This window comes from Equus quagga, chromosome 1, assembly GCF_021613505.1.
Source record: "Equus quagga isolate Etosha38 chromosome 1, UCLA_HA_Equagga_1.0, whole genome shotgun sequence".
Lineage (NCBI taxonomy): Eukaryota > Metazoa > Chordata > Mammalia > Perissodactyla > Equidae > Equus > Equus quagga.
The window spans coordinates 96,335,254-96,357,456 of NC_060267.1; the positions used below are offsets into that span (position 1 = coordinate 96,335,254).

Consider the following 22,203-nt stretch of genomic DNA (forward strand, 5'->3'; position numbering starts at 1 on the left):
CCTGGGGAATGGGCAGCGAGGACTCTGGGGACCGGTTGGGGACCCCCAAGAACGTAGAGAGGATGCGGTGCATGGGGAACATGTGTGTGGCTGCTCTCTGCCCAGGTCAGGCCAGCAGGAGGGGGGACAGGCAAGAGTGGTGGCCCCAGGAATGGACCCCAGAGCTCCACGGGAACCTCCCGGTGCTTTGTCTACAGGGTCCAGCCAGCGAGACAGATTGCCCTGGGCCAGACCCAGCTTGGTGCCAGGCTGCCTCTGCTCTGGAGTGAGGAGTTAACCTCTCTGCCCCCCACTTCTCTCCGTGGATCTCTCCCCTAATGCAGATTAAACGACAGCGGACAGGCAACCCTAATCACCCTGCCCTCATCCCACACAGGCGCCCAGCTCCCTGTACTCGCCTCTCCCATCTCCCATACCAGTGCACAGAAGGGAAACTGAGGCCCCCAGCTGAGGGCCAGCCCAAGGCCACAGCCTGGGAGTCAGGGTGGGGGACTTCCCAGCCTGGGTGGGTTCTAGCCCCAGGATCATACTGCTTTAGGACAAGCCATTAGCTCCAAGTGGGGCGACCCCATCTCCCCCAGCCCAGCCCACTGGCCTCTCTTCAGGAACCCACCTGTCCTAAACAGGCCCTGTCTTCCCCTTTGAGGGCTGTCTCCATCCATCCAGGAGGCAGAAGTCCAGTATTCTCTGGACCCCCGGCCCCAGGAACCACTGAGGGGCAACCCTTCCGCCGTCTCCAGCCTTGGTGGGGCAGACAGGGCCGATCCCACCACCCCATCTACACCAACCCCACTGCTGCCTGGGTCCCAGAAACCCCTCTCCCCGGCCCAGACTCAGCACCTCTGACGACACAGTGTGGCCGCTCTGGGCCTTCGGCTGAAGTTCCCCCCCCCCCCCCCTCCTTCCTGACATCCAGCGTTCCCCCTGGGCTGAGCCTGGTCTACCTGTGTGTGTGTGCACTCTTTGTCCCTCAGGTTCCTCTGTCTGGCATGCCCCCCCCCCCCCAAATATGTGCTGCTGGGGCTCACGGCAGGCACTGTGTGATCTCTAACAAACCCACACTCAGGGCCTCCGTCCTGTTCCTTCCTGCTCTCCAGCCCAGGTGGACAACAGGCAGGAATGGAGGTGTTGGCTGCCCACTGCCAGGTGTCGGCGGTTGCCCGCTCACCAGCCCTTTTTCTCAGATTTGAGATGGGGTCTTTCAGGGAGCTGCACCAACTCCAGAGGGGCCTGGTCCAGCACTCCATCCCTCCCCTCCGAAACATCGGGCAGAAATGTGGTGGGATGAGGTCTGGAGGAGGGAAGAGGTTGGTCCTCTGTGTCTATGGAAAACTCAAGCCTCTCTTCCCCAGTGGGGGTGGGGGCTCACCAAGCAGGGGACAGAGATGCCCCCTGTCTCTGGAGTGTGGGAAGCCCCAGGCCCCCATTAGGGGGTCCGTATCATGGCCCCAAATGGCAGGGGTGGGGGTGGGGGGTGGAGGCTGGGGGTTTGGCAGGAGCAGCCTACAGCACTAGGGCCAGGTTTGAAATGCACCTGAATTGGCTGTCTCCAGGCTTCCCCATCCATGCCTGGACTCTTGGGGTCCCCTCATGCCCTGGCTTGGGAACTTGGACTCAGAGAACAGGACTCAGGACAGGCGCAAGGGAGACAGAGGTCCTGGCAGGGCGGGAGGTCTCCCCAACAAGGGCCGGGGCTCAGCCACAAGCACGCGAGTGTCAGAACGCGCTCTCTTTAATGGGAAACGCCGGGCCCTGCCCCTCCCCACCGGTGGGCCCAACGGTCGGAGAGGGTGGGTGTGGGCCTTCAGGTCACTGCTGCGGGGGCTCGGACAGCGACGGCGGGGGCGCCGACAGCGAGGAGTGGTCGAACAGCGGGTTCCGCACCTCCATCTCTCCGGTCTGCGAAGGTGGGCGTTAGGCGAGCCTGGGGGAGGGGCGGGCGGCGCGGCGGGGGTGGGGCGCCCGCCGGAGGAAGGACCCTGAGGAGCTTGTAAGCCCCCAACCCGGGGCACTCACCGGGGCCAGGCCCGGGCACTCGTACACCGTGAAGTCGCCGTCTTCGTCCTCCTCGTCCGAGGAAGCCGAGTCCAGCTCCTTGGGCGGCTCTTTATGCCTGGGTGTGGGCGGGATCGCTGGGTCCTCCCGCACCCCCCAGATGCCAGGGGCCCAGACTAGAAGTGGGCGCTCAGCGCACCTGGGCCCGAGCCTGGGGCGGTGGGGCGGTGAGCTCTGGGGTGGCCGGGCCCAGGGTGGGGGTGGCGGGGGCCCGGGGTGGGCCAACGCGGGGGTGGTGCGGGGACTCTAGGGCAGGTGGGCCGGCCCGGGGCGGGGCGGGGCCTCTCACCGCTCCAGGCACCGCATCTGCTGCCTCTGGTGCTGGTAGTGGTACATCTCGGCGCTGTGGGCCAGCCGCTGGTCCCCGGGCTGCTGGGGGAGTGTGGAGGGAGGGTCAAACCGCGGTGGCCGGCCGAGGGGCGCGCGGCGGCGCGGCGCGGCCGGGGCGGGGCGGGCGACGCACCGAGATCCCGGGCGCTGCCGGGGAGCCGGGCGCCGGCGGAGCCGCGTAGTCAGCCTTCTGAGTCAGGCGGGCGTCCCGCTGCAGCCTGCGGAGAGGGCAGCCTGAGATCCCCGCTCGCCCCTGCCCGCCCGCCCGCCTTCGCGCTCGGCCCCCTGCTCACCTGCACCAGCAAAGAGCGGCCACGGCGAAGGCGGCGGCGCCGGCCACGGAGCACACCACGACCAGCACTGCGAGGAGGGGCGCGGTGAGAACGGCCTTCCCGCGGGACCCTGCCTCCCCGCCCGCCCGCCGAGACCTACCGAGGGCGAGGCCGTCACCGCGCTCGCCCCGGGGCTCCAGGGGGGCCATGTGCACCGGCCCAGATGACACGGGGGTGCCCAAGGAGGTGTGGGGCGTGGGAGCGGGGGCTCCCCGAGTGGACGGGAGGCCCAGGTCGGGGCCCTGGCCGCGCTCTGAGAGCCCCAGGGTGGCTGCTGCAGAGAGAAGGCAAGTTAGAAAAGCAGGACCAGGCTGGGTCCAGGGCGGTGGGGAGGGGCAGGGGAGCGGGGCAGGGTCCTCACCAGGCTCCAGGAGCCGCTGTCGCGCCCCAAGCTGGGGCGGGGCCGTGAGCCTCGAGGGCCCCGCCTCCTGCCGGGCTAGCTCCCGGGCCAGGAAGTCGATCTCATCTTCCAGTCTGGGCTGGGGTGGGCCCTCGGCTGAGAAGGGTGAGGAGCCATTAGGTGGAGAGGCCACCAGCCCCTCCCTGGCAACACGAGCTGCAGGTGTTTTCCCTAGAGGGAGGGCCCCTCCGGGAGCCAGTCCCCAGGCGTCCTCCTCTCTCTAGGCTCCTCCCAGGCACGGGTCGCCTGAGGACCAGGTACCAGCCTGCAGCCCCTGGCCATCCCAGGTTGTCATGGTGACAACTGCAGGAGCTCAGTGTGCACCAAGCCTTCCTAGGGAGAGTGGGGGTGGGGGCAAGGGGGCAGAGGTGCTGCAGGCATGTGTGACGGCCAGGCAGGAGGAAGGCAGGAGTGCCCCTTACCCACCATTACCCACAAAGGGGTGGGCAGAGCATCACCCTGTTCAGCCCCTTCTCTGCCATCCCCCCACATCTCCCAGGCCATCAGGAGGAAGGGAGGGCAGCTGTTGGGGGGCGGCTAGGGGCGGGGCCCCCTTTGTCCTTGTCATGGGCTCCATGGTCCAGACGGAGGCTGCAAGTAGACACTTCTGCACAGTACCGAAAGAGCAGAGCCCACTGCCTTCTACAGCAGGACCACTCCTCAGTCCCCCACCCCACTCATGGCCAGGAACATGCTCCTCCAGGAAGCCCCTGCCACCCACCAGACTCTTCAGCACTCCCAGCAGCCCTCTGTAATGCCCCATCACACCTGAAATCACTCAGCATCTAGCTGGCTGTCCCCACAGACTCTGGGCTGGGGTCAGCGGGTGGGGCACCCCCAGCACACATCAAGTGGACAAAACGAGTGAGCAGTGGAGAGAGAGAGTGTGCTGAGTAAAGAGCAAGGGTGGCTCAAGGGGTGGGGAAGTGGGTGCCCAAAGGGTTTAAGGCAGACCTGCAGGGACCCAGGCCTGGGGCACTATGACCCGCCTCTCCCAGGATCACCCCAGCATTCTACATGGGACACTCCTTGCCCTGGGAGGAGCTAAGCGCCCCAGGCCTCAGCCCACTGCCAGGCTCTGGGCTGGTGCCATCTGGAAAGGAGAGTGACATGAGAGTCCCTGGCATCCCACAAAACTCAGGGGACCCGGGAGCTGAGGCCATGAGGAAAACATATCCAGCAGGGGACAGAGGAAGGACATCCTGCTCTTCCGTACCCGGAGGCCGGCGCATCCTGGGCACGCAGAGCCCTTGATGGTCCTCCTGGAAGGGCTGAAGGCAGGGCCCACAGATGTGTGCACCCGGGGGGCACCGTGCCCGCCTCTTCAGGGCACAATCCAGACTCCCAGGACAGGCGGCCACATCTGGGAAGGAAGCAGAGGCAGAGCAGGGTCACAGCCCTGCCCGACTCGGCCCCTGCCCAGTGGCAGTACTGCCCCGGCCACCCCTCCCCCTTCTCCACAGAGCTGGCCAGGCCTGGCTCAGGCCATTGTTCTGGGCAGGCCCTTCCTCCCAACCACCAGGGGTCAGAACCAGGAAGACAAACAGTCCCAAGACTTATCGGAACTCATCTGCCCCACCCACTCCCCAGAGTCCACTTTCCAGGCCTGAGCCAGCCCTCTGCACGGAAATTGTCCCTCACTGTCCGGACAACACAAAGCTCTCCCCGGCAGGGCCTACAGCCCTCCAAGTCCCGCCTCTGGTCTCTACGTGCCCCAGAGCAAGCCTCAGTCCAGACTGGGAGCCCCAGAGGGTGGGGCCCAGGTCTCCCTCTCTGGCTCAGGAGGAACAAAGGATGCTGGCCATCCACCCCTCCTACCACGTCAGGGCTGCGCCCCCAACCCCCTTATGTCATCCTATAGCCCTAGAGAGCTGAGCTGGAAATGACAGAATCCCTGCTGGCCAGGAAGATAGCAACCCTCCATGTCTAACGTCTGCTGGTCCCCAGGGCACGGAAGCACTGCTGGGCACTGCCCTGCTGGGACAGGGTCTTCCAGTCTCCCTCACTTCAGATACAGAACCTAGACTGGGGTCACTCCCGCAGCCACACTGCCAGGGACCAGGGAGTGCCAGGGAGGCCCAGTTCCTGATTTGGGGTCCAGACTTCGGTGTCCTGTACACTCAGCCAATGGGTTCCATCCTGATGCTGGGGGATGGAGGACAGTGGCCTTCTCTGCCTCAGTTTCCCCTCTGGGATGCAGAAGGTGAGTTGCCTCAAAGCTAAGAAATGTCCTGAGGCCTGGGACACTGGCCCCAGTTATCAGGCAGCAGAGCCAGTAGAGCCAGTGAGATACCCAGCAGGACCGTCAATTATGCTTGGGGAGGCTGGGATGAGGGTGTCTCTGGAGGATCAGGACGCTTGCTCTCAGCCCAGCCCCCACCCCACACTGCACGAAGACCACAGTGGCCTACGGTGACATGGGGGATCAGGGAATGCCCACCTCTGTCCTTCTCTAGACCTTGGCTAGCCTGGCTTGGTTTCCTTGGTAACCTGACACTCAGACTCTCCTGGCCGTAGGCATCCCTGCAAGCAACTTCCAGCATCGCCATCCCAGGGATCCCCCATCCTGCACAATCAGGATCTGCAGATGCCAGTATCAGTGAGCTGGGCCCGGGGCTGGGGCTAGTTAAATATTAAGCCTGTGCCAGCAGGTCAGTCTGGACCCCACCCATCGGCTGAGTGCCTGGGAGCCAGGTAGTCCCCTCTCCTGGTGCTAACAACCCAGAGTGTGCCAGGCCAAGGGTAGGGGCCCGAGGTACAAAGCTGGCTCTGGGGTCTGGGTTCCAGGAGTCTCCCTGCACTCCCAGTGCCCCTGCCCCTTGCTCAGAAGGACGTAGCTGCTGCCTGTTTAGTCCTGGGAAAGTCCCCACTCCAGCCTCAGGGTGCAGGAGGAGGGCCCTGGAACAATGGCAGCTGGAGAGTGGCTGGCACCCCACCCTGCAACTGGGTGAGCATAAAGCACCTGGGATGGCACCTGCCCATGCCAGGGGCTCAGCACAGCCCTACAGTCCATTTCATCAAGAGGCCCCGCCCTGCATGCCCTGGAGCCAGGCTCTCAGCAGGTGGCCTCCACCGTCCCTGGCCAGCCCTGCTCCAGCCTTCAGGCCTCCTGGGGAGCCTCCCTTGGCCCTGCCAGACTCCTGTGCAGGGGGGCTTGCCCAGGAGGAAGCCTGCTCTGCTCTGGCCTCTTGAGGCCACACACATGGAAGCACAGTGCCCAGGTTGACATCCCAGCTGCACCACGTACCAGTCACTTATCTTCTCTGTGCCTCAGTTTCCTTGTCTGTAAAATAGGCTAAAAATAGCATCTCTCCTATGGGGCTGCCAGGAGAATTGAGTGAAGTATGGGCACACCCTGGGGAGTGCATTTCCGATAGTGGGTTCTTGTAGCCCTTGGCCACTTGGAGCCTCAGTGCCCATGTGGGAAGGAGACGGGGTCTCTCAGGACCCTGGGCTCATCGCTGTCTGCCTGAGTCTCCCCTTGGGGTGTCCCTCATCCCCTAGCACAGAAGACAGAATGGCTGGGTCCTCCACGGCTTGGTGTGAGGGAGGAAGCTCTGAGACTGGAAGTGCCTCCTGCCCCCACTGAAGCCAGAACAAGACCTTATGCCTGGGACAAGCTGACAAATGCCTCAGACCCCGCCATGACAGCAAAGCAAGGTGCGTGCCCAACACTATCCAAGGCATGGGGACAGGCAGACCAGCACTGCGACCCCCAACTCGGGACAGAAGGGACAGACACGGGCAGCAAGACCGGCAGGCACACAGGGCCAGGCCCGCACCGGCGGGGCCGAGACGCGCGCACACAGACGCGCGCACAGGACAGACTTCCGGCGGCGGGCCACGCAGAGCACTCCGGAGACACAGACACAAACAGGTTCACGGACCCAGAGACAAAGACAAGAAGCGCATGAACTTCAGGTTCGCCCCCAGCAACCTGGGAGAAGGCCCTTCCAGGGGAGCCCTTCGACGGCCCGGGCGCCGCGCCCTCCGGGCCGGGCCTGTTTACCCCATCCCTGGCGAGGCGGGGCTGGCAGGGAGGGTGACAGCGGCGCCGCGCATCCAGACCCCCGCACGGCGATCTCCGGCCCCGGGGCGCCCCGCCGCCTGCGCCGAGCGCGCTCGCTCACCCGGGCGGCCGGCGGCGGCACCGCGCAGGGCCGCGCCGAGGACGAGGCCGGAGAGCAGCAGTCGCAGCAGCCGCAGGTGCCGCGGGGAGGGCGGAGGGACGGGCGTCGCCATCCTTCAGCGCCGCCGCCGGGGCAGCATGGCACCGCGCGGCCCGGGACTCGGCGCAGGCTCCGGGCGTCGTGTCGGAGGAGGAGGAGGAGGAAGAGCGGGAGGAGAAGGCAGAGGAAGAAGAGGAGGCGTAGGCCGAGGAGGAGGAGGAGAGAAAGCGGCGGCGGTGCTGACGCTGCGGCAAAGGATCCGGAATGGAGGCGCGGCGGCGACAGGAGCGCACACGGGGAGTGCGCCTGCGCGCTCCTCCTGCGGGGGCGGGCCGGCATCTCCAGGCTTCGCCCCCTCCCCCTCCCTCCAGTTCTGGACCCCCACCTCTCCAGGCTTCAGAGTACCTCAATTTCTGCGATCTCTGCAGCTGGGGATCTTCTCAGTTCTCCATAAATCTGGCTAGGGACTGGCTGCGGCTCAGCTTCCCCGAGATGCGCTTCCCCACGGCCCCATCCCCGTCGGGCTGCCAACACCACCCCCCGTCCCCCCAGTCCTCCCCAGCCTTCCCCCCGATCCCGCTCTGGAGCAGGGGACCTGCCTGGGCCAGGAGGCTCGAACACCCAGCAACACAGGGACACCAGGCGCATACAGACGGGCAGGTGAGCAGGGAGGCACAGGTGTGCCCAAAGACCCACCGGGCATTCCGAGACACAAGGGTAAAAACACACGCACAGAACTCGGCCAGTGCTGGTGGCCACTGTGGTTGTAATGGGGCACCCGCTCTCAGTGAGGCCACCTGGGGGCAAGAGGGACCTGGAGCTGCTGGGAAGAGCCAGCTGGGAGCTGTCCACGGTCCCCAGGTGTCAGCCTTTTAGCTCCCTGGGGCCCCACAACAAGCAGGTACGATTCACCCTCTTACACCCTACCTGTTGCCTCCTGAAAGCACACCCTTCCCATCCCACCTGGAAACGTCCCTCTGGCTCACGTCCTCGGGAGAAAACGATGAGCCCCCCCAACCCGGTGCTTCGTCTCAGCTGTGTCTCAGAACTCGGAAGACAGGGCTGGCTGCCCTCAGGTGTGAAACAGCTCAGAAACTGGCAGAAGGGGGAGGGGGTGAGCAGAACAGGGACCGCCCTCTCCCCTACAGAGCACTGACTAGGCAGAAGTGGTGTCTGAGCTCACTTCCCAGAAAGGGGGGGGTCAGGGAGACGCAGCCAAGACAAGCCCTCAACCGCTAGAGGAGACAGTGCTTAAGGGAGGGGCTGCAGGAGTGGCAGGTGTGGGGCGGGGGCTGTCTCTCCGGGATGCAGAAAACAGCATCGGAGCAGGAGGGAAGTGGCGTCCCTGTGTGATTGGGTGGCTTGGCTCTAGAGCCAGGCTCTGAGAGGTTCATCTCTCTGAGCCGTGGGGCCCTGCGTCCCTCCCGGCCCTGTTCTCGACACCCCCACAGCACCTCCTGTTGAGAAATTGCCCCCTCCCCCAGACTCTTCCAGCACAGACCGCACCCTAGGCAGCCACCTTGCTCACTGCCTCCCCCTCTGCCACCTCTGTGTCCCCCACCCCCAGGCCAACTCTAGGCCAGGGCCCAGCCTCCGGTCTGGCCTGGAACACTGATGCAGATCTGAGGGTGCTGCTGGGGCTCTGCTGGCCAGAGATTCAAGGGACTCAAGGACTCTCTCTTAGGCCAGCCATCCTGCAGCTACTCCAGGCCACCACAGCAGAGGAGGGGAGCAGGGCAGGGCCGCCCAGGTCTGGGCCCAGAGAGGAAGAGAGCAGGAAGAGCTGGGGTCCTCTCTTGGGACCAGGAGTGGGTCTTCATGGCTAACACAGCTGTGGGGAGGGAGGGCAGGGAATGGCAAAGAGGCCCCATCCCATGAACATTCTCTCCGCTGCTCTAGGAAAAACTCTTTAATTCAAAATTTTTACAAGTAGGCACTGGGCTGGCACCTAGCCTGTGGGCTCTGACCCCTTTCCCCCAGAGACCAGGACTCTGGAGGGTGGGGGTAGGAGGGACTCTGAGGGCCCTGAGTATCAGAATAAAAGGTCCACTCCCTGGAGCCCCAGGCTGAGGGCTGTGGGGTGTCTGATCCCCTACCCCCAAAAAGAAGAGGGGGAGCACAAGGCCTTGAGGCAAAGTCAAGGCTGGAGGGGGCAGGAGGGGCAGGATTCAGTTCCCGCCTGGCCCTGCGTGGGCACCAGAGTCCCGGTCTCCGTCCGGGGCTGCATTAGGGGCAGAGGTGTTGGGGGGTGGCGTGAGGGGAAGGCTGGGGGAGATGGGGCTGGGCAGCTGTGCCCAGCCCGCCCCTAGATGGCGCCCGGCGACTTGGCGGAGCGCGCCTGGCGCAGCAGCAGGACGAGCGCGGCCAGGAGCACGGCGGCGAAGAGCAGGAGGAGGACGACCCAGGAGCTGAAGTCTGTGCCCTTGCGCAAGCCCGGCGGGTCGGCGGGGATCAGGTTGGTCAGGTTCAACATATAGCCGAGCGCCCAGCCGACCGCGGTGTCTCCGGCCTGCGGGCGAGGGGCGTGGCCTCAGCCTCAGCGCGGCCCGGGTGCCCCGCCCCTGCGCCCGCCGCCAGCTCCCACCTTGTTCTGGAAGGTCACCCCGCTGAAGGCGCGCTCGTCGAAGCCGTAGCCTCGGCTCAGCAGCTGATGCATGAACGTGGCCCCAGCGCAGTAGTTGGGCAGGTGGGCCCGCTCGCCGGGTGCCCGAGCCTGCAGCTGGGACGCAGACGGGAGACTGTCCGGCTGGCTCCCTGGGAGGTCTTGGCCCCCGGGGAGGGGTGGTTGGCACATGCTGCACCTCTCCACACGCGCGCACACACACACACACACGCACCGGTAACGCTGGGCCAGAGACCACTCACAGGGCCCAGGAAGGCCGAGGCGGCCGCCCTCAGCTGGAGTGTTCCCTTGGGAGGAACAGCCTGAGTTCTGGATGGTGGCCAGCACCTGCACCTGGGAGGGTCCAGGGGTCGGCAGGGATGGCCACCCAGGAGCAGAGGCTGCAACAACCTTGGCGCTCGACCAGGGAAACAGGAGAAGCTCCAGGCTTGAGCCCTGGACCCTGGGCTTCCCTCCTGCCCCGGCCCCGCCCCCATCTGCCTGAGACTAGAAACAGGACAGGATGGGGCTGCTGCCACCCCCTGAGTCTGCAGACACTCGATGTTTCTCCTGGAGTCTCTGGTGGGCCCTCATGCTCTACATGCCCAGAACCCCCATCCTCCTTTACCTGGCACCAGCATCTGGCCTGTGGCAGAAGCCAGAAGCCTGGAAGCTGTCTTCACTCCTCGCTTCCTCACCCCCCAGCCCAGCTAAGTCTCTCCTGAGCCTTCCACTTCTCTGGTGGGGCATCCCCCCCAACTCCTCCCTGCACCTGTTCCACCCATGCTCCCCACTGCCTCAGAGCCTTTGCACTGGCTGTTCCCTCTGCCTTCCAGCTTTTGGTTCTAGGGTCAGGCCCCATCTCGTCTGGCTCCTGGTCTCCCTGCCGTAGTCTGGCCACTTTTTGAGTCTGAGTAGTGGTGTGTCCCCCATTGCAGTGGGTGCTCTGAAAGGCCTGGGTCCCCCTCTAGTTGTAGAGCTAATGAGTGACAGGAGGTATGATGTGGGCTGGCTGAGCCCTCTGTGTGGCCCAGGGGGGAGCCAGCCTCACCTCACTCCACGTCTGGCTGCAGAGAGTGGTGGTGGCCACCTCCAGCTGCTGCAGGGTGGCCACAGGCAGCCCCATCACGGTCCTCAGGAAGTCCACAGTGTAGAAGAAAGCGGAGAAGGCCTGTGAGGGGCATAGTCACAGCTCGGCCAGAGCCCACAGCTTCAGGGTGCCGCTGCCCATGCCCACCGCCTGGACTCACGATGAAGCTCCCTGTCACGGGGGGCTGGAAGACGCCATTGAAGGAGCACTGAGAGAAGTGGCAGGAGGAGAAGTTGAAGAGCTGCGAGACAAGGCTGCGGCAGAGGGCCGGCTCGCTGCTGCCCGACAGGCTGATGCTGGCACTGCTGTTGAAGGTCAGGGGTCCCTGGGCTGCCGTGCATGGCGAATCATACACATCCTGGAGCTGCACTTGGGCAGAGTAGCCCCTCGGCCAGCAGGGGTGGGGGCCATGGGTCTGGGGGAATGACGAGGGTGCAGGTGACACCACCTCCACTCCAAGCACTGCCCACTACCCTCACCCTGGACCCTCACAGGGCATCCCCCAGGACCAGCCTGATGAGGCTCCCACAACTTCCACACTCTGGCCATATCACTTCTGTGTTCAGGAGCAATCCATGGCTGCCCACTGCCTGCTGGACAAAACCCAACACCTCTGGCCAGGCCCCCCGAGATCTGGCCCTGGCCTCCTTTCTCCCCAGCCAGGCACTCACCAGGCCTGCCTCAGCCACTGGCCTTTGCCCATGCTGGATCCCTCCCCACCTGTCCTTCCAGTAGTTTAAGCCCGGCTTCGGTGGCTGCTGCCTGGAGAAGCCCCTCAATGTGGCCGCTGTCCAGCTCTGCTCTGGGCCCTTGGCCCCATCCCTTCTCACCCCCTCCCTCCAGGGCAAGTGGGCTGGGGGTCATGGGGCACCTGGAGGGCTCCAGCCAGCAGCCTCTGGAGGACCTGGTCACGGCCATAGCAGAGGAAGCTGTGGGTGTAGACGCGGTAGTGCTGGCCGTAGAGCCGCAGCTGGACCTCATTGGCTGGGTCCTCAGCTGGGCTGGCTGTCTCAAAGGTGATCTGTGTGGACGCGCCCCCCAGGTCCATGGCCCCCAGCGTCCCCTTCCTTGGCTGGAACCACTGGCCCACCCAGCCATACTGTGGACAGGGGAGATTGGGGTGAGCCAGTGGGTGGATGCCCGTGACCCCCAGTTCATCGGGCCAGCTGCCAGGCCCACCTTGATGAACTTCTCCAGCAGGTAGTTGGCGGTCACCCAGCCAAACACCCCCTCGTCCTGGCCCGAGAGGATGCGGGCCCCACGGAAGTGAAAAGGGTACTGCGTCAGTGTCTGGGTCACAGCTGCAAGCACGTTGGCCGCGGCCTCTGGATGGGTCAGGCTGTGACACAAGGAGGACTCTGAGGGGCAGCTCCCAGGTGGCTGTGATCCTGCTGCTGGGGAGCATGGCACCTGCCCAGCCAGCTGAGGGGGGCCCAGTCCAGGGCTGCTGTGGAGGGCATGTGGGGCCCACCCTATGCCCGGGCTGCTGTGTGGGCCTGGGGCCAGGAAGGTCGGGGGGTGGGCACACTCACTTGAGCAGGCGCATGCCTGCCGTGGCTCCCAGGTAGAGGGGCGTGCCCGTGTGTCTGTCCTTGGGCACGTCCCGAAGCGCCTGGTCCAGGCATTCGACAAGACTCTGCCCAGCCCCGGAAGGGTTGTCTGCATAGCTGGAGATGCCCCCACCTAAAGACTGCCAGGTGGTCAGACCTAGGCAGGCCAGAGGCCAGCAGGGCTGGGGGGCTTTGGCTCCCAAACCAGGTGGCAGCTTAGATACACCTTCCCAGCATAAGCCTCAGAGACGCCCAGTTCAGAGACACAAAGGGACCTGCAGGCCACCCACAGTCTCTGAGGCTGCCACCTGCCCAGTGGGTGTGCACACAGGTGCCACAACAAAGCACTGTCAACCCAGCCTAGCCGCCCAGGGGGCTGCCTGGGTGTGTCCACCAGCTCCTTGGAGCCCCTCCTGTTCCATCTGCGGTATAAAGGCCAATCTTGGGTCGGGAAAGGCCCAACCAGTATCTGGGGTTTTCTTTCTAGCATGGAACTGCCCCCAGCACCTTCCAGGCCCAGGGGCCCAGCCTCTCTTTCCGGGGGTCCTCTGGCATCTGCCTGGAGTGAGCCCCCCCACCCCTCAGTATCAACAAAGGGACCTGACTGCTGGGCCTACAGAGCTAAGGCTGGAGAGGGCCCCTGAGGCCTCCAGGGAGTGGGGATCCAGGCCAGAGAGCGCCCAGCACTCGGGGACTCTCACCGTGCACGTTACAGGAGCTGTGCTGGCTCACGATGCCTGTGTCATTCTTCTTGTCCGCCGGCCACTTGTAGATGAACATGGACGTGTGGGAAGAACCAGCGTCCAGAACAATCCCATACTAGGGGTGGGGTGGAGGGCAGTCTCGGGGTGTGGGCAGAGGCCTGATGGCCATGCCCTTTGCCTCCCCCAGCTCTCCACCCCACCCCACCCTGTGTCGAGGTTGGAAGCTTCAGAATGAAGTTCTGAGGCTCTTGGAAGACCAGGGACAGCCAGTGACACAGCTTGGTTGGGGGGAGGATGGGGGCAGGGATAGGTGGCCAGGAGCCTCTTCCCCTCTGACTGCAGGAGCCTACCTGGTAAAGGCAAGCTGAGGGGCTGTGTCAGAGTCAGAGGGTCCCAGGACCACCCTTAGAACCTTGTCCTGGGGACATGAGGCCCCCAGGCTGGGAGAGAGAAGCCCAGCTGCAGGAGGAACCCCTTGAGCGGCTCTTCCTTTCTCCTTTGTGCCCCCATCTCTCTGACTTCAGCCCAACCTGAGGATGCCAAAGCAAGGGTGGGGGAGGCGGGGCTGGGGCTGCCTAAAGACACCCCCTTCCTGAGCCTCAAAGCCAGGGCCAGAAAGAGCTCTGTTCTGAAGAGCTGAGGGGCACTGGCCGGACCTTCCTTGCAGGTGAGGAGAGGTTGGCACCCAGCTTGCAAATGCCACCTTCCAGGAGCTGCCCCCAAGGGCCTGGATTCCGACAGGGGGAGCCCAGCTGGAGAACACGCCCTCCTGAGGGGAGGAGGAACCCCCCCCCCCCCCCCCCCCCGCCCCCCGCACCAGGTATCTCCAGCATCAGCACCAGCAGGCCAAACCGTCCACCCCACCCCACCCCCACCCACTGGTCACCCTTGGTTACAGGGCGCCCACCCCTGGGACCTGCCATCCTGGGGTACTGGACTTTGGAGCCCCCCCACCCCCAGACAATAAAGGGTTAAGGGAGCCAGGCGGACTCCTGGAGGCTGGGTTAGCCGGAAATCTGGCCTAGCCCACCCCAACTGCTTTAGGACCAGCCCTGGCTGCCCCCGCCAGGCCCCCCTCAAAGGCAGCGCCCGCACTGTCTGGGCCACGGAGCTGGTGGGGAGGGTTCCCTGGGCCCCGGCGCCTGTCGAACCCCATCTGAGCCGAACCCTGAGTCGATGTGCCCCTGGCGGCCGCACTGGTTTGGAAGGCGCGTGTCCTGCCGCGGCGTAGGGAGCCCCGAGGCTGCGTCCGGGCAGGGAAGACACAGCCCCTAGGCCGCACCCGTGACAGGGTCCGTAAGCAGGGAGTTCCCGGGACTTTGGCCTCCAGCACCGTGTCGCCCACGAAGCGCCGCTGCCGCCCGGTGGACCCGGCGGGGAGCAGAGAGCGCGGGGCCGGGAGCGGTGCTCGCGGGGCCGGGGACTCCACCCCGCGGGGCCGGGGGGCGGAGCGCGGGTAGGGGTCCAGGGCTGCCTCGCGGGCGCAGCCTGGGCCGGCTGCTCCGCGGACTGCGCCGGGCGCCGGGACGCCAGAGCGTGCACCTTGAAGGAGGGCGGCTCCCAGACGTCGCGGGTGGGGACGCACAGCAGCAGGAGGCCGGCGAGGCCCACCGCGGCCAGCAACGACGGCAGCAGCAGCGACAGGACCTTCCTGGCCATGGATGGGTGCGCGGGCGGTCGAGGCGTTGACGGAGGGGCGGCGGGGAGCCGGGAGGCCGCGATCCGGGGGCAGCGGGGTAGGCTCCCGGGGCGGGGCGCTGGCCGGCACCATCCACGGCTGGCCCCGCCCCCAGGGCCGCCCCGCCCCGCCCCCGCCCGCCGGAGCCCGCGCCCGGAGCGCAGGTGAGAGCCGCGGCGGCTGAGTCACCGCGCCGCTCCTCCCAGTGCCCAGGTCGCAGCCCTGGCGCCCAGAAGCTATCGCCCACCCTTCTCATTCCTGTCTGCTGAGCTCCAAAGACTCATCCCCTCTCACCTGTCCCCTTGACCCCTAGTGCTTGCCGCCTAGGGTCTTCCAGTGCGCTCTCAGGGGTTCCACTCCCGCAGGACCCAGAGAACCCCCACCCTTCTCCAGGGGGGTCGTGGTGTGTGGTGTGCATTGGGCATGGAGGCAGGAGGCCAGGCCTGGGTGGGGCTGGCTCTGAGGCAGGCTTGTTTGGAGGGTCTCACGGCTGGGAGAGCCCAGCTTTTCCCTGGCCTGGTCCTGAGGGAAGGTCCCTGCCATGCCCTTCCTGCACAAAAGGGCCAGCCAGCCTGCGGTGCTGACCCAGCCCTGAGCTGCGTGGCAGGGCACCACAGTGGTCAGGCCCAGGGATGCCCAGCTGACCCAGGTGGGGTCTGCCCTTGAGGTGCTGGGAGCTCCAAGCTGAGCAGCCAAGCGGCGTGAATCCAGACCTACAGCACCCAGCACCCAGGTGACAGGTGAGGGTGCAGGCAGAGAGGGGCAGGGTGCCATGGTCACACAAGCCCAGAAACAAGAGGACTCACGCTCAAATGGGCCCAGCCCCTGTCTCCTGCCTGAAGGAGGGAGCAGGAAGGGTCTTCTGCACACAGTCTCCTCCTGCAGATAAAGGAGAGACCCAGGAAACCTGTCAGCACCAAGGTGCCTGGATGCTGGCTGAGATGGGCCAGTGCTCCGTCAGCCCCAGAGCCCAGCACTGCCCCTCTAGCCCACGAAATGTCTGGCCTCTGCTTTCATCCCCATGCGCCCTCTCTGCCAGCCTGGCCAAGCATCACTCCTTTTCCTGGCCAGTGGCCACCCCCACTTCATCCCCTCGGCAAAATGGGAATCCCAGCCGTACAGCAGAAGGGAGGCAGTGGCAAGACCACCCGGGAGCACCAGTGACTGGGGGTGAGGAGGTGGGGGTCCAAAAGGCAGCATTTGATGGGGGCAGAATCTGGGCAACACCCTGGCTGGCTGGAACCAGCTGGGACGACTGCCCGGGCTGAGGGTCTGGTGCCACAGGCCCAGCAAAAGAGCCTTTCTTCCAGCTCAGGACCCTGATGGGAAGGGTGGGAGCCCCGGGAGGTCACTCAGCTGCCTCAAAGCTCCGGCTGGCTGGGCGCCAGCAGAGAGGCCCTGGGTGCGGCCAGCACAGGGCCCCAGGCCACGGTTTCCCGCCAGCACTCCTCCTCCCTTCCCCCAGGCCCTTTCTTCCACCCCGGAAAGCCCCGAGGAGGGAGAGGCGTGCACAGCAGGCTGAAAAGGAAAGGACAAAGGCGGCTGAGAGAGCCCGGCATGAAAGGGCCCAGACGCAGTGCTGCAGGCCTGCTCCCCCTGCGCTGCCAGCCCCACCTCACCCACCTGGCTCGTCCTTGGACGAAGACCTCCCAGGCCTGGGAGGATGGGGCAGGGAGTGGAAACCTGGATGCTGTCCTTGGGAGATGGGCTCATGGCCGAGGGCCCAGATTAGCCTGCGAGGAGAGACAGGGAGGTGGACAGGGAGCAGGGAGCAGCCAGGACAGAGACTGGGAGTGAGTTATCTCCAAGACAGAACCAGAGCGGAAAGGCTCCTTCTTTCAAGGGCCGTGGCAGGCAGGCTGGGGGCGTGAGGGGAGGCCAGCCCTGGCAAGAGCCCACCAGGCGGGCGGGAGGGGGCTCTGGGTGGGGTGCCTGGGCCTCTGGAAACGGGTGGGGCGTGGCTCCAGATGTGCTGCACAAGGCCTGGCCTGCCTAGCAGCAGAGGAGTGCCTCTGCCTGGGAAAGAGGTGGTGCGAGGAGAGGCCCTCGGGAGAGGGATCCTTAGAGCCCACCTCTGCCCACAGGGTCCAGCCTCCCCAGGGAGGGGCATTCGCTGAGGCCTGCTGAGATCTTGGCCGCCCTTGCCTCAGTCGCCTCGTCGGAAGCCAGTGTCTTGTGTGCGAAACACCTTGATGGGCGAAGGCCCTTCACTTGCCTTTCTTCATGTGCTCACTCAGTCAATCAACCAATGCTTGCTGAGTGCCTCCTATGGGCCAGAGGCATGCCAGGCTCAGTGCATGCACAGTGAGCAAGGGGTGAACTCGGTGGGGAGGTCCACCCACCACCTGTCGGGGGAAAGCAGACTCATCAAATCCTTCCCCGGCGGGGGAAGCCTGTGCTGCCTGGCGAGATGCAGCAGACACAGAAGAGCGGGTGCGGGGGAGCACCCACACACAGGCCCGCCTGGAGGGCAGACAGCCTGGGGTAGTCCTGACGGAGGGGCCACTCTCTTGGGCTTTGTGTTTGTTCTTCTCTTGATTCTCTTTATAGTTTTCTCCTGTCACTGCGTCTCTACAGTCGTGTGTTGTGTTGTTTTTCCTGGTTCCAAACCATATTTTATTTACTGGACATACTGTTCTGTAACCTGCTTCTTTCACTCGCATTATATTTTTGAGAGTCATCCGTGTTGACATCGTAAGTTGTGGTCCCTTCATTCTGGTCGCTGTATTGCTTTCTGCTGTGAGTGTGCAAACTTACCTACCATCTGTGAGCGTGAGGGGCTCCCGACTCCAGGCTGTCTGGAGTAAGGTTGCTGCTGTGCATGTTTGCACACTCCTGAGTGTTTCTCTGGGGACCATCCTAGGAGTGAATTGTGGTTGCAGCATGTGTTCAGCTTCACTAGCAAATGCTGAGTGATTTTCAAAATGATGTGCTGTCTGGCACTCTCCATGACAGTTCTGGTTGTTCCACATCCTTGCCAACATTTGGTATTGTGCAACTTTTAGTTTAGTTTTTTTTTTTTTTTGCTTGAGGAAGATTAGCTCTGAGCTAACATCTGTGCCTGTCCTCCACTTTATATGTGGGTCACTGCCACAGCAGGGCTGATGAATGGCGTAGGTCCACGCCAGAGATTGGAACCGCGAACCTGGGCGGCTGAAGCCAAGTGCCCTGCACTCAACCACTATGCCACTGGGCGGCCCACAATTTTTAGATTTCTGAGAAGCTGGCACGGGTGAAATCTTGGGATGCTTGTGGCAGTTCCTCGGCACTGACAGGGTGGAGCGTCTCTCCTGTCTTCTGAGAAGCATCTGCTCAAGCCTTCGATCCGTTTTCTGGGGGTTGTTCCTCTCTTCCTTGCTGACGTGCCGGTTTGCTCTGGACGTCAACCTGGGTGCCGTGGAGGTCAGTCCTCTGCGGTGGGATCGCAGAAGCTCTCGGTGAGTCCCGGGGTGTCCGTTCGCAGCTCTACCATTGGCTCTTTGGGGTCTTGGGTGAGTAATCTACCTCGAGGTTCTCCTTGTCGCTCACTAAAGGTTGTCTTGATTTGCTGATTGCAAGCTTTTGCTCCCCCGGAGGTGGGTTTTGTGTAGGACGGAGAGAGGATTCCCGCCCCATTTTCCTGCATCTTGGGCCACGTGGCCGGGCCTCTGCCACCTGCGCAGGGAGTGCCCGGCCTCTCTCTAGGGCCAGGGGCTCTCCCTTCGCCCCACGGCCTCCATCCCGGCAGACCTGGGTGAGTCCTCAACTCTGAAGAAGGTCTCCTCTCTCGACTTCTCTTCCTGGAGCCCTCGGCTCCTCCCCAGAACCGGCTTGCCAGTTCCTTGAAAAAGGCTGTCAGCATCACAGAGTGCACTTGCACAACCTGGATAGTAGTGCCTACTGCACACCTAGGCCTATGCTGCTAATCTTATGGGACCCCCACCGTATATGTGGCCCATCGTTGACCCAAACGTCATCGTCTGGCCCATGACTGCATTTCCATTTCTTTGGTAGTCATGGGGTTAGTTAGGTTTTCTGTTTCTTCCTGAGTTAGTTTTGTATTTTTCTAGGAATTTATCCCCTTCAAACAGAATGAAGTGGAAGTATCCACTTCATTTCTGCAGCATACGTCCTTGTTTCCCTCTCTTGCGTTCTTGGCCTTATTTATTTCTGCCTTATCTCTTTTGCTCTTTGTTAATCTAGGTGCTGCTTGTGCGCTTCATTAGTTTTCTCATCCAAGTTTTTGCTTTTGTTGATGGTTTCCGTAATGTATGTTTTTTATTTTTCTAATTTCTGCTCTAGTCTTTCTTATTCTCTCTTATGTGGGCAGGACATTTTGTGTCTGTTTTGTCTGCCTGTTTCTCAGCATCAAGAAAAGTGGCAGGTACATAGTATGCTCAATGAATATATTTTTAAATAACTTGTTATAATTCCTTCTGTATTCTTTGTATTCATTCCACTCTTTCTCCCACTTCTGGAGTTCGTGCTCAGTCGTTCCGTTCTTCTTTCCTGCCGTGAGTGGTGAATGTATGTATGAATTTCCCTCTGCTCCCGGCTTTCAATGTATGCTCTTCTTGTTATCTTTTAGGTAATTTTTTCCCTATCTTCATTGTGATTTCTCATTTGACACGTGAGTTGTTTAGGGGTGTGTGTGTGTGTGTGTGTGAGGAAGAAAGGCCCTGAGCTCACATCTCTGCCCGTCTTCCTCTATTTTGTATGTGGGATGCCACCACTGCGGAACTTGGTGAGTGGCAGTAGGTCCGCGCCTGGGATTCAAACCTGCGAACCCTGGGCCACCAGAGCAGAGCACACGAATTTAACCTCTGTGCCACTGGGCCAGCCCCCAGGTGTGTTGTTTCAATATCCAATGCCTGGGCTTTTTCTAGTTCTCGCTGGATTTTGTTTTTCTAGCTCACCTGCGTGTGGTCTGTGTGAGAGCAGTCTCTGCAATATTGTGACCTTTGTTGGGTTGGCTTTTTGGGCTAGCTTGTCATCATAAGCCATTATAAATGCTCCATGTGTGCTTGAGAAGAATGTGTGTCCTCCTGTCAGTGCGTGCATTGGTCTCTGTCTGTCCATTAGATCCACATTATTAGTAAGTTCAGATCTACTATGGCTTATCAATTATTGAGAGATATATGTTAACATTTACCACTGTGATGTGGGCTTGTCAATTTTTCTTTACAGTTCTGACCAGTCTTGAGATATATACATAATTCGTTTTTCTTAAATATTTGTTTTATCTCACCTTTTTACTTTGAAATAATTATAGATTCATAGGAGATTGCAAAGAAATGTACACAGACGTCCCATGTACCTTTTCCCCAGCGCCCCCCAGCGTTAACATCTTGTGCAGCTGTATTACAACAGCAAAACCGAGAAATTGACGTTGGTTACAATCTAAAGCTCTTATTCGTATTTCACCAGTTTTACCCGCACTCCTGTGTGTGTGTGCATACGTGTGTAGCTTCTGCAATTTTACCACACGTATAGCCTTGCGTAACCACCGCCACAACCAGGAAACTCAACTGAACCAACACCACAAGACCCCCTTGCACTGCCTCTTTGCAGCCACATCCACGTTGGCTCTGCATCTCTGGAGCTGTGTCATTTCACAACTGTTGCCTAAGTGGGTCATGCATAATGGATCCTTTTCGGACTGGCTTTCACCACTCAGCATAGTTTCCTCGAGGCGCATCCATGTTGTTGCATGGGTCAGTAATTCCCTCCTTATGGCTGAATTGCATCCCATGGTGGGAATGGGCCATAATTTGCTTGGCCAGTCACCCACGGGAAGATATTTGGGCAGTTTCTAGTTTGGGGCTATTGCCAGTTAGCTGCTATAAACATTCATGTACATGTTCCTGCATGAAAATGTCTACTTCTTTGGGATGAATGCCCAAGAATACAATTGCTGAGTTGTATGATGTGTTTAGTGACGGTGCTCCAGAGAAGGAGAACCAACAGAGGTATATGTAGAGAGAGAGAGAGAGGGAGACAGACTTATTTTAAGGAATTGGCTCATGCAACTGTGGGAGCTGGCAAGTCTGAAGTCTGCAGAGCAGGTCGGCAGGTTGGAGACGCAGGGAAGAGTTGATGTCACAGTCTTGCATCCCAGGGCAGTCTGGAAGCAGAACTCCTTCCTCTCTGGGGGACCTTAGTCTTTTCTCTTAAGGTCTTCCACTGATTGGGTGAGGCCCACCCACATTATGGAGGTTACTCTGCTTTACCCAAAGTCTACTGACGTAAAGCTTATCCACATCTACAAAATACCTTCACAGCAACATCTAGAACATTGTTTAACCAAACGACCGGGCACTATACCCTAGCCAAGGTGACATATAAAACTAACCATCATATATTGTAAGTTGATTTTAGTTTTAACAGGAATTACCAAACTCTTTTCGAGAGTGGCTGTGTCATTTGACAGTCCCACCCATTATGAATGAGCAATCCAGTTTCTCCACATCCTCTCTGGCATGTGGTGTTTTCACCATTTTTCATTTTAGTCATGCTGATTGGGGGGTACTGGTATCTCGTAGTTTTAATTTGCATTTTTCAAATGGCTAATGATATAGAATATCTTTTCATGTGCTTATGCCATCTCTATATCCTCTTCAGTGAACTGTCTGCACATCTTTTGTGATTTATATATTTTATATATTTATTATTAAATTACATATTATTAATAAATATATTATTAATAAATATATTAAAATATATTTTATATATTTTGAGGCTATGTTATTGGGTGATTACAAGTTTAGGGTTGTTATATCTTCCTGGTAAATTCAGCCTTTTATTATTAGGCATGTACTCTCTTTATCACCAGTAGCGTCTCTTGCCTTAATATCTATTTTGCTTTATATTTACAAAACTACTCAAGCTTTTCTTTTTTGGCGTCATTATATTTTAGGTTTGTCTCTTAAAACAGCTTACATCTGAATTTCTAAAAGTCCAATCTGACAACTTCATCTTTAACTAGAGAGTTTAATCCATTCACATATATTGTGATTACTGATATATTTCTACCACCTTATGTGTTTTCTGAGTGTTTTCCTCTTTTCTTCTTAAGATTGAACTTATTTTTCCTTTTCTTATCCCATCTCCCTGCCCGCCCCCTTCATTGGAAGGTACACACTGGATAACTCCTAGTTTACGTGGTTATCCCAGTTGTTTTAATATACATACTTACTAAAATTTAAAGTTAATATCTTTTCCCTCCTTATGAACAATTCAAGTACTTTAAAATGCCTTACCTCAATCACTCCTCCCTACTTATATGCCATAATTGGTGTTATTTCAGTTCTATCC

At 60.8% G+C, this 22,203-nt stretch overlaps 2 protein-coding genes across 8 annotated transcripts; both read right to left on the reverse strand.

Annotated features, from left to right (window-relative positions):
- Positions 1 to 1,613: 1,613 nt before the first annotated feature.
- On the reverse strand, positions 1,614 to 7,710 carry NPDC1 (neural proliferation, differentiation and control 1). Of its 4 annotated transcripts, none has more exons than XM_046682967.1 (9): positions 7,692 to 7,710; positions 7,248 to 7,531; positions 4,334 to 4,480; positions 3,079 to 3,213; positions 2,818 to 2,991; positions 2,679 to 2,745; positions 2,345 to 2,427; positions 2,017 to 2,113; positions 1,614 to 1,899 (listed from the first exon to the last, which is right to left on the reverse strand). In XM_046682967.1, the coding sequence occupies exons 2-9, from the start codon at positions 7,357 to 7,359 to the stop codon at positions 1,629 to 1,631; spliced, it is 1,086 nt and encodes a 361-aa protein (XP_046538923.1). In that variant the 5' UTR covers positions 7,360 to 7,531; positions 7,692 to 7,710; the 3' UTR covers positions 1,614 to 1,628. The 4 variants fall into 4 exon arrangements, with proteins under 4 accessions (XP_046538923.1, XP_046538930.1, XP_046538941.1 ...); XM_046682974.1 differs by lacking the exon at positions 7,692 to 7,710 and adding an exon at positions 2,519 to 2,603 and having other exon boundaries at positions 1,717 to 1,899; positions 7,248 to 7,547; XM_046682985.1 differs by lacking the exon at positions 7,692 to 7,710 and adding an exon at positions 2,519 to 2,603 and having other exon boundaries at positions 1,717 to 1,899; positions 2,345 to 2,424; positions 7,248 to 7,544.
- Positions 7,711 to 9,180: 1,470 nt separating this feature from the next.
- Positions 9,181 to 15,089, reverse strand: ENTPD2 (ectonucleoside triphosphate diphosphohydrolase 2). 4 transcript variants are annotated; one of them, XM_046682931.1, is made up of 9 exons: positions 14,400 to 15,085; positions 13,230 to 13,347; positions 12,511 to 12,661; positions 12,158 to 12,317; positions 11,850 to 12,077; positions 11,139 to 11,393; positions 10,940 to 11,059; positions 9,871 to 10,005; positions 9,181 to 9,795 (listed from the first exon to the last, which is right to left on the reverse strand). In XM_046682931.1, exons 1-9 carry the CDS (start codon positions 14,889 to 14,891, stop codon positions 9,592 to 9,594), a joined length of 1,863 nt encoding a protein of 620 aa, XP_046538887.1. In that variant the 5' UTR covers positions 14,892 to 15,085; the 3' UTR covers positions 9,181 to 9,591. The 4 variants fall into 4 exon arrangements, with proteins under 4 accessions (XP_046538887.1, XP_046538904.1, XP_046538910.1 ...); XM_046682948.1 differs by having other exon boundaries at positions 14,775 to 15,047; XM_046682954.1 differs by lacking the exon at positions 14,400 to 15,085 and adding an exon at positions 13,583 to 14,021.
- Positions 15,090 to 22,203: the final 7,114 nt, after the last annotated feature.

Coding starts and splice junctions, on each gene's coding strand:
- NPDC1 (XM_046682967.1), bottom strand. CDS start 7,359: ATGGCGACGCCCGTCCCTCCGCCCTCCCCGCGGCACCTGCGGCTGCTG. Junction 4,481..7,247: donor TGCCGCCGCCGGCCGCCCGG/GTGAGCGAGCGC, acceptor CTTCCTTCCCAG/ATGTGGCCGCCTGTCCTGGG. Junction 2,428..2,678: donor GCCGCTCTTTGCTGGTGCAG/GTGAGCAGGGGG, acceptor ACACTCCCCCAG/CAGCCCGGGGACCAGCGGCT.
- ENTPD2 (XM_046682931.1), bottom strand. CDS start 14,891: ATGGCCAGGAAGGTCCTGTCGCTGCTGCTGCCGTCGTTGCTGGCCGCG. Junction 11,060..11,138: donor CCGTGACAGGGAGCTTCATC/GTGAGTCCAGGC, acceptor TGCCCCTCACAG/GCCTTCTCCGCTTTCTTCTA. Junction 10,006..10,939: donor GCAGCCAGACGTGGAGTGAG/GTGAGGCTGGCT, acceptor TCTGCGTCCCAG/CTGCAGGCTCGGGCACCCGG.